The sequence below is a fragment of the Leuresthes tenuis genome, unplaced genomic scaffold (genome assembly GCF_036924035.1).
Source record: "Leuresthes tenuis unplaced genomic scaffold, fLeuTen1.0.hap1 SCAF_20, whole genome shotgun sequence".
Lineage (NCBI taxonomy): Eukaryota > Metazoa > Chordata > Actinopteri > Atheriniformes > Atherinopsidae > Leuresthes > Leuresthes tenuis.
Window position 1 is genome coordinate 7,104,589 of NW_027325374.1, and position 10,449 is coordinate 7,115,037.

Here is a 10,449-nt window from a genome sequence, read left to right on the forward strand (position 1 = left end):
GCTCTCTTGGCTTTTAGCAATATTTGATCCTTTTCATTCATCCAGTAATTATAATTTCATTCCACTGGGATTGATTAACTATGATAACTTTAAACGCTGTAGAACTGCTAGGTTAACCTCGGCGATAGAGCTCGCCTCTCAGTGACCCCCAGCGTTGGCCTATCCAGATGGCAAATTAACGTTTTTTGTCGAAAATTTCTGCCCCCTAAAACTTCGATTCCAAATATGACATCGACTTTGCATTCTTGAGATCTTTTTACTGTTGATCTTCTCATTTAGGATTATTCTATCTCAACTTTTTATTTTCACAATTTTACTTTCCCACAGGCATGAACACAAAGTAAGAGATGAAGTAGATGGGGACACATCAAAAGAGAACATGAATAAAACAGATACACTCCTAAATGTAGAGAAAAGAAGTCAAACAAACAATTAAGGCAGATCAAAAAGAAATGGGAAAAGAAACTAAAGGTAGTGTCAAAACTGTGAGTGGATATATCAGCAAGAAACAATTTATCTGCAGAAGAATTTTTTTAAGAAAGAAAGAATAAACTTTGCCTTATTGAGTAGTTCCTCTACTTAGTGTAAGAAAATAAAGTGGAGTTTTAGGGTTAACGGGTTTATTAGCCTAATCTTTTTTGATAATCAGTAGTTTGCAGCTTTAAAAGAAGTATGCTTAACTGGAAGATGCAAGTCAAAAAAGAGGAATGTCATACTTGTCTGGTTGGAGGAACAAGACCTGCTCTTTGCATTCTCTGCACATTGTGTTGCATAAGGACTCCAGGAGAAAGGAAACACCAGGACATTATCTGTGAAAGGCAGCCCCATTAAAGAAAAATTAATTCAACTTTTTTTCCCATCCCGATTGCATTTTTCCCCGTCCTCAGCCCCAGCACCAGATAACGTCTAAACAAAAAAATAAATAAAAGATGTAAAAACTGTCGCCTGTTTCTCCATTCATTTCTCTATTTCTTTGGCCAGTGGAGTGGGACCAACTTCTTATTTCTTGCTCTGAGAGGCAGCTCTCATTTTCTTTGATAAAATGAAAAAAAGGTGGAATTGGAGAAAAGAATGAAGGGGGGGAGCAGTTATATTGAATTTTGTGAATGTTTCAAATACTCATTTGAACATTGTCATACTCTCAGGCCAAGGACGAGTTCCAGCTTATTTTCGTTTTTTTACCTTTGTTAACCTTACCTGTTCTTCCTCCCCTTTCATCATACAGACTCACAAATACAGCCTCTCTTACACAGATACTAAAAGACATTATGATGATCCATAATTATCAAGTCACCTTTGATATCCCAAATTGTACTGTGCTTGAAACAGTGGTTTGGCTAATGTCCACCTAATGACTCCAGAATGACACAAACAGTCTGTTGATCAGACATCATTGAGTAAAAACAGTGAACTGTTGGGGCCATTTGAAAAGCTGTGGCAGGAAGCAGATGTGAAGTGCAGTCCTGGGTTTGTGTTAAGCGCACGACCAACACATTTAAATCAATCTACCCCACTGTGGTGGAAAAAATTTAAAAAGCAAATGAATTATCATGCCACACCTGGTTCCACAGCAGAGTGATGAAAAGTAAAGTAGCTGTTGCTGGGAACAATGTGTCAAATGTGAGATCCATCATAATGCTGCACTGCAAGTCCACATCTGTCACAAGTCGTGCTGCTTTGTCACGTCTGGTAAATGCAAATGAAGCTATGTCAGGTGTGCTGCACAGTTTGCTTTTAACGGCCTAAACACTCATTCTTTCTTCTTGACAAATTAGCACAGTCCACCAACTAGGGGATAAAGCTCATCGAAGAGGGTTCAGGCTGTGATGAAGAATAAAGATGTTCATACCAAACATTGACTCTCAAGCTCATTAGAACTGTACAAACACTGGTTGCGCCTTATATACTGTAAAGACTAGATCAACAAATTGCTACACCCATCTGGTGTTATTCTGGCAACATCTTAAGAAATGTGGGGTGGGTGAAGACTTTTGAACAGTACTGTAGTAGACAATATAGCAACCTTATTATGATTAAATTCACATACGGTTGTTAAATTCCATTTAAGCTAATTACATCAGGTACATTGTGTCAAGTCAAACCTAAACTGCTGTACAAAAGTTTTGATGGCAGTAAACTGCCAAGAGGAATTGATAAGAATAGAGCTGAGTTGGATAAAAAAACGTTTTTTTAAAAGTGGAGAGGTACCACAAAATGCTGGGCAATAGCTGAGGCAAGAAAGTAATAAAAAATGTGACAGTGATTCATAGTGCTGCAACTAAAGAGAAGTTGAAAATTAATGTGAACACAGATAAAGAATAAGGATTATGTAAGCTCAATGAGGGAGAAACACGGGGACTGCTTTATCAGTATTGTAGCTAAATGTATGTATTTTATGCTGACTGTGCAGTGAAATTAAATCATCACTTCTTTTTTTTTTTTTTTTTTTTTGACATTTGAAGCCAGTTTTATTCAGAATCAGTCAAGTAAACAAAACAATAAGGTTACTGTTTTTTTTTTTTTTTTCTCCCCCCGTTCTACTCATAGCTGGTGTATTTAAAGTACAAAATGAGCAGCTGAAATTGGGTATAAAGGAGACTTAGAAATCAAACATGAAACATATAATATCCAATGTTGTCTTGGTTTTACCTTATTTATAAAAAAAAAAGGTTTTCAATAATTGAAGAGAAGTTAGGAGTGTATCTGAGCAGGAAATATCTATAGCTTATAATTACAAACATTCCTTTTTTGACCTCCTTTTACCACAAACTATATTAAACCTCTTTTCTGCCCTGGCCTACAGGTCTGCCATGTGTTTGCGTTGGTGTGACTTGAGATGATCCAGGCGTTTGAAGCTGAGGCCACAAACAGCGCAGCAGTATGGTCTTTCCCCTGTGTGGGTACGCTGGTGAACCTTTAATATATCCGCCCTTGTGAAGCTCTTGTCGCACATGTTGCACCGATGAGGTTTTTCCTGCGTGTGAATTCTCCGGTGCAGCTTCAGATTCCAGAGTCGGCTAAACTTGTTCCCGCAAACAGTGCAGCAATAAGGTTTGTCTCCCGTTTGGCCACATTTGTGTGTCCTTAGATCCCCAAAGGAAGGAAAACCTTTACCACAGTGGCTGCACAGGTGGAGCCCCTGACCTGAGTGAATCCTCTGGTGGACTTTGAGATTACAAGCTTGAGCGAAGGTCTTTCCACACTGGTTGCAGGAGTATGGGGCCTCATGTCCGGTGCCTTTGTGTGTCTGTTTGTGGGTCTTCAGGGAAACAGAATCAGGGAAGGACGTGGAGGACTGGTTACAGGTGTCTTTCTTCCCCCCTCTTCCTGTACTCTGATGCTGCAACCTGTCTCCCAAGTTTAAAGTATCACTGTATGTATCTGAAGGCTCATATATATCCTTAGCGCCATCTACAGAGGGGTCTAATCGAACGCCATGTCCACGAAAGCTCGATCTACTGCCTGAATCACCAGACACCTGATCGGCATACATGACATTTGGGTCCTGAAGGTACCCTTCCTCATTTATCAGTAAACAGCTGAACTCTGCACTTACATTATTATTTGTCCTTGAGGGTGAGCCTGTTGGTGAACTCTGTGCAACCCTTCTGTTCCCTGGGGTGCCTGTTTGGTAACACGGGTGCTCAGCTTCTTCTGGTGCTTCCACATCCTCATCATATCGGTTCACATAACTCAGGTCATCAGTGAGGTGGGATGATGAACCTTGTAACCCATCAAAGTTACCCATGTCTATCATACTGGTGTCTCCATACCCGGTCTTGTCAAAGCCACTAACTCATCCACGCTATACCTGCTCTGGAACAGAGGTTCAGAGGGGCCACCCGAGTGTCCATCTTGGTTTGACTCTGGTCTCTGGTCAAAGCCGGTTTCCCAGTTCACATGGCACTTTGGGATCTTCTGCTCACTAAAACGTTTACTAGGTCCTGGCAGGCTTGATCCATCCGTTTTGTCTGCTCGGACGCCCCAGCCCTGAGACTCGCTGATCTCTGGCTCGCTTTGAAGAGCTTCCTCCTTCAGGAGTCTATCAAACTTGATTCCTTGTACACCTGGTGCCTGTGTTGACTTGGTGACATTCTGGGAGTCTGGTTTTGCCTCTTCCATGTGATGACTGGCTGCCTCTCCGGTAGAGCCCTGGGATCCATGGAGCTCCTCTTGTAGCTCACACTCCTGTTTCAGACTTTTCTCTGTGGTTGAGGATTTGTTCTCACCGGACATCCCGACTCTTCCGCAGTCAACGCATCTCTCCCTCCTGTCTTCTTGCCTTTCCTTGTGGCGGCTCTCCGCCCACTTCAGTCGTCTTTTCAGGGACTCAACCTGCTCCTTGCATCGTGTCAACTCTTCCAGAAAGCTGTCCTCCACCAGCCGGGTGATCTCATACATGGCGGCTTTGAAAACCGTTTCCATTACACCAGAAAGTTGGGACTGAAACGTTATTATAGCCTCGGCCATTATATAAATTCTACGTTATAAATAATCAAATAGAGGAGATTTTTGACTGGCACTTCAAAGCCACCAGCAGAGAGTCATTTCTGGGGCACAGTTGGTTTGGATTTCGTTATGGTGAATGTACCAGTCTCTTCAAGTCGGTTATTACTGTAGTTATAGTTACAATATGAGGATTGTACCGGTTTACCATTTGTTTGTTTCAATCGAACGTTACACTGCTGTTAGCTAATTAGCTTGCAGCTCTAATTTTAGTTCCGTCACTGTTAACCGACCACTACTTGATTAACAATTATTTACGACAAAAACTGCCATATTCGTTCTGTGTGTCTAGAAACAAAACAGATTATATGTACTCTACCGTAACAATTTGTTTATTAAAATATAGCTGCTGCAGTTCCTCTGGATTCCGTCAACAAGAACACTTCCGGTAAATCATCAGTTCTAATATTTTTCTTTTAAATCAGGATCACATGTTCTGTTGGCGTAAACTACAAACAGGAATGACTGAGTCGGTAATGTTCAAATGGAATGATGTGTTAATCATTATAACGCCATATTCTGTGTTTATTCACCATGTGAAGGTACTCAGAACTGTTACATGTACAGTTGAGTTGGGCTATGGCTGAAAGTTCGACCTGGCCATTTAACTGGACCACTGTTTGAGATCCAGAAAACATGCACAGGAGGTTTTTGAGATAGTGACATGTCTGACTCCTCAGCACTGTGGTCACGGTGAGAAAAGGTTCAGGACATCTGTGGCTTCCAACTTTTTCTGCAGATCATTAAGAATAGCTTAAAGCTTATAGCTGTTCTATTGTAGAACTGATTATTTTTATATACAAAAAGCTGGAACTTTGGAGCATGCATGGAGCACTTTAGGCCAATCCAAGTCTAGTTGAGCGTATATAAGCCGGACAATCTTACAATCTTAGTTGGACTAACGTGTTTAAATGCATTTTAAAAGCTGGTTTTGTCAAATGAACACAATAATTCTGTATTTTTCTAGTTTTATGCTAACATGCTCATTGACCACAATAGTTTGTTCATAGATTAATGCAGATTAACCAACTAAACAGATGAAGTGATCAACCTCTATAAGTCCCAGTGAGTTTTCAAAATAAAAAACATCCTTATCTGTGATGCTGAAGTAAGAAATATGTGTAAAATGCTATAAAGATATTAAACAATTGTGTATGTGAGGCTGTTGATTTGTGGATCATAAAATGACTTATTTCTGTAAATTTCACCTAAAATCAACAAATATCGCTAGAGGACGGTCAAAAAGCAGCTGAAACCAAAAGCCCAAAGTCATTTCTATCGAAACCTCGAAGATATTTGTTTTGATTGACATCTTTCAGTAGAGAACAGACAAATTACCTTGTTCAAACATTGTGGAAAGAGTTTTGCCTTGAAACTTCAGTATTATGATGTGTTTGTGTTGTGTTACACCGTGTTATATCCCTAGCATCACAGAGAGAAGGAAAAAAAAAACTGGAATCACCTGAGGGCAGTTGAAATTACTTGGCATTCAGGTCCTTTGACTGGAGATTTCTCAGAGCCACAGATGACAACAGTGACATTCGGTAAGAGATGGAACCATTTGAGCATGACTTCAATCTAATTCTAGCTGGTTTCTGGGAAAAGTAACACAGCCAAAATGATTTTGCCCAATGGTCAATGAGGACACAGAGGAAATATCAGGGCACAGTTGACCACTTAGAGGACTTGACAAATTTTCTATTGTGTTGCAATCAACTTGAGAAATGTCTAAAAAAAGAAACAAAAACAAAATGTGACATTGTCTAGATAATGTGCAACACTGCATGCCATTTATTACCAACAAGTGGTGTAAGTTGTTTCCTGATTATGACGGGAAAGGCTCCTTCGTGCACTTTCTATATGTGCGTATCTTCAACAAGAATTCAAAAGGATAAACATACACACGCAACCATATTCCAGCTGCGTGAAATTGAAGCAACACAGTTTTGCCTTTGCCAGTTGTGCCATCTCTCAAGCTCTGCAAATAGCTTTTCATTTAGGAATCTAAGTATAAAAACTGTTGCAGCGGTTCTTAATGCCTTAAGCAGTTTGAAATGGTAGCGTTGCAGCAACATCCAAATGTAGCCATCACAGACACTCTGTCATGTATGCTTTTCAGAAAAGAAAGGTGATGTATGAAAAAAGGGTTTTTAAATAATACCTGCTTTGCAAGACACTGGTATTCTGACAGAAAAGAAGCTCTTTTAAGCTCACAGGAGAGATTATAGCCTAAAGTATCATAAAAATGTATTTGACAAGCCTTGCATCTTTGTGCTCTTTAAAAACAGGTGACTCTTTCAGACTTAAATGTCACTGAATTTCCTGAGGAAGTTTGAATATGGTTCACAGACACACACACAAATAGAGAGAGAAACAGAAAAAGAAAAAGGACGACAGTTTTACCTTTGCTTTCCTCATTCCAGTAGTTCTATAAACTATTGCCTTCCCTTCATCTTTCCTCCTTGTATTGAGCAATAGAGTTGTAGTTTCAACTTGATCCTCATTACAGTTTTGTGAAACTTGCTACATAAACATAGTGGTGCTCATTATATAAACTAATCTTTTTAGTAGGTTTTACAACAAGCAAAAACAGAGTTGGAAGTATTTTGCATTCAGATGAAAATCATTCTGTGGACTTTGTTACAAAGGGTTAAGGTACTAAGTGCAGTGAAGGTAATTCAACAATTACACAGTCAAAACTTCATTTTGTTGACTACCTACCTACTCAGACACTTCTCCTATACAGAGTCACTTTTGGGTAGTACTTTAGGTTTCACTTAGGTTTCTGTCATAATTACCACTTTGTCATGTCAGAGTAAACATGGAGTCCTGGTTGAAAGTTTGAATTTAACACACCAATCACAGGCACAATGGTCGTAACAAGTTTGGGCTGGGATTTTAAAAAGATGCCCATGCTATAATCTATAGTTAATTGTGGATTTTCTGACATCATCACAACCTATGCTAATATAGTATTGTTAGTTATGTTCAATAACGTCCAATAGCTTTGTTTTTTGCACAATAAGCTCCAGGGCTGTCTTCAGAACAGAGCCAGTCTTCTTAACCAGTTTGTTAAGTTTCTCTGAGTTACTGGCTCTGATGCTGCTTCTCCAACAGATAAGTGCAAAGCAGATGGTCAGCTCAACCACAAGTTTACACAAGAATTATAACATTTTGGTGCAGACATACAAGGACAGCCTAGGTGTTGCATTTCTATTGTAGTCTGTTGTCCAGGTAACGCCCTCTTATCTGCTGTCCACCACCCCCACCTCTTCTTCAAGGATAGAAATAGGGTGTGGTTTACTGCTGGTCTTCCTATAATCCACAATCATCTCCTTCACCTTGTTACTATTCAAGATGAGGTGATTGTTCCCACCTCGGCCTCTTCACTGATACATCTCCACAACTGAGAGGTCTGGGTATTTCTGGAGATGAAAGGACTCTTAAATGAAGTGGAAGTCTGAGGTGAAGAGAAACGGCAAGTATGTAGCCCCCTGTGGTGGTTCTGCTTTGCTGCCGACCACCTTCTCACACAACCCTTCAGTCTCACTGTGGTCTGCTGTCCAAGAAATAAAGATCCTTCTCCAAAACTGATGCCTTCAAGCTGAAATTTCCAGTTGACACATGAATAGACTAAATGTCTTTTGAAATAAAGATTAATTGAGCTCCAAGGCTGCTGTGCATGAAGATAAAAGTTATTTGCAAAAAAAAGGGAAAAAAATCATCAAGGAAACCAGACTGATACAAATGAAGGATTTTTCCACTCAATGTCTGATTTTTCCACACAATGTCTTCATTGTGCCACCATGCTTTATTACTGGCATTACATGGTTATTGTACCTTTACATATACAATAGACTGAAAAAGAGGGGATACAATGGGAGAAGGCTCACAGATCACCTTTATTTTCATTATACAGGGTGTGTAACACAAAGCTGCTAAAACTCCTTAATGCCACATACAGTTGCTGTATCAAGAGATATGTTTCAAAGGAGGCATGCAAAGGAGGAATAATATTGCAATTTACAATAGTGCATATGAATATACAGTGCAATGATACACTATATAACTCTACACTTATAGTGCAGGAATTTCAGTAAAGAAATCACTGTGAAATGACATTTCTATTTCGCATAATGGTTCTGTGCTGTTGTATGTGGAATATCATCATGTATCACTTGTGGAGTTTTCACTGATATCCTCTATTAGCCATGTGAGACTTTTTAATAAAGGCTGCAGGGAGAAATTTGCAGTGCATATTGGGTTGCTCAGGATCACTTTGTAAAGCAATATTTGATTGAGTAGCTTGCATGAAGCCATGCTTTTGTTGGCAATTACTCGCTTATTAATTTTTAACCTCGTCCTAACAGCTCAATAAATAAACAAATGCATTTAATGTAACAAATTGGTTCCATACTAAAATTATTGTTAATAAATCATTCAAAGCATGTGTATGGATTATACATGCTTCACACCCTGATTTCCATTCCAAAAGACTGGGTAGAATACTTAACAATTGCTTGGGGCCCCAAAGGCATCAGCTGATCAATATGTAGGAACGGATTGTTTGGGTCCTTGAGGAAAAGAGAAACTTTACGCTTACAGTTGAAGTAAACAAGTCATTTGTGTTATTAAAAGTTGAGCACAGGGTGAATGTATTGTATCAGTGTTGCTTAGACTGTCCTACTGGTACCTATGAGGTGCTGGGTTGAAGGTGCGTACACTGAAACATCAATTATTTGGGTTCAAGTTGTGGAAGTGGCAATGTGGAAATTGGTTCTGATCATGAAGGTCATAGAATGAACTCCCCCAAAACAGTACCTTCTGTCGCACAGGCACTCAAATGACTGAACTGCAGTACAGATGTCTGCAATGTGTGTCTATTATGTTAACACATGGAGAGATGTGCTTTCATCATAGAGATGTTGTCTGGCCTTTGAAACACATATCATTATAAGTATGACAGTTTTCCGAGCCTCAAGCACACCAGTCATTTTCTATAAATTACCAAGCCTCTTCTGTTGATGATGAGCCTTTCTTCCATGTCCTTCGAAGCCTCTTATGCTTCTACAGTTATCAGTCTGCAACTCCACTGTGATCGGCATTTGTCATTTGCTGTCATTACTCAATACAAATGGTTCTCGAATGCATTCTGTCATGTCTGTGACAGCTCTCTGATGTGTTCCGTGATGAAGGGTCTCTATGAGGGGTCACCGTGCACCTCTCAACAGACCAAAAAGTAGCACATACTCACCAAATCTACTGCACAGCACACATTATCGAATGTCACATGAGTATTGGTTACCCTGTCCTGGGCTTAAAACTAATCTAAAGTATTTTTGGTGCAATCGAGTGTATGATCACAGGGGGTTTTACAGGAAAGTCGCTGGAAGCTTCATAAACAAATGTGTGTTTGGGTGTAGGGATCCAAATTTCTTTGGTCAGATGCCATATTTTACAGAGGGATAGTGTCACATCAAGGAGATTGTTTTGTACTCATTAAACATTCATGTTGGTCTGAAAAAGAGGAGTCATACAGAGTTCTGCATCTCTGATGGTTTCCTCATTTATAATGCCATCATTAAACAGCTGAAACTCATATGGAGGTTCATTAAAACAAGCTCCTTCTGTATAGCGCCAATGACAACAAATCTCATAGTGACATTCTCAGTCACTAAGAACAAATACGTAAAGTTTTAAGAACAGTATAACTCTTTATTGTCACCCTACAATGGAATTTCTATCTTAAAACCCACTGCAAATTCTGTCTGTATGAGGAAACAGCAACATCCTCGAAGGACTGAAAAGGCTCTGTTTTACTCTTTCCTCCCCGGATTTTTAGCTTTGGCAAAATACCACTAATCATGTCCTTGAACCTCCAAATACCTGTGCTTGTGTTTTTAGTTGCACATGTTAACAAAAGTAATGTCTGTGATGAGCCTC

The 10,449-nt window shown here is 39.6% G+C and overlaps 1 protein-coding gene across 1 annotated transcript; it reads right to left on the reverse strand.

Annotated features, from left to right (window-relative positions):
• Window positions 1–2,467: 2,467 nt before the first annotated feature.
• LOC140278899 (uncharacterized) lies at window positions 2,468–4,881 on the reverse strand. The gene is made up of 2 exons (XM_072373985.1): window positions 3,797–4,881; window positions 2,468–3,758 (listed from the first exon to the last, which is right to left on the reverse strand). The coding sequence occupies exons 1-2, from the start codon at window positions 4,468–4,470 to the stop codon at window positions 2,798–2,800; spliced, it is 1,635 nt and encodes a 544-aa protein (XP_072230086.1). The 5' UTR covers window positions 4,471–4,881; the 3' UTR covers window positions 2,468–2,797.
• Window positions 4,882–10,449: the final 5,568 nt, after the last annotated feature.

Bases quoted from the DNA above. Each gene is read 5' to 3' on its own strand.
- LOC140278899 (XM_072373985.1), bottom strand. From the start codon at position 4,470: ATGGCCGAGGCTATAATAACGTTTCAGTCCCAACTTTCTGGTGTAATG. The intron at 3,759-3,796 runs GTTAGTGGCTTT...TGGAGACACCAG, and splicing joins AGCAGGTATAGCGTGGATGA to TATGATAGACATGGGTAACT.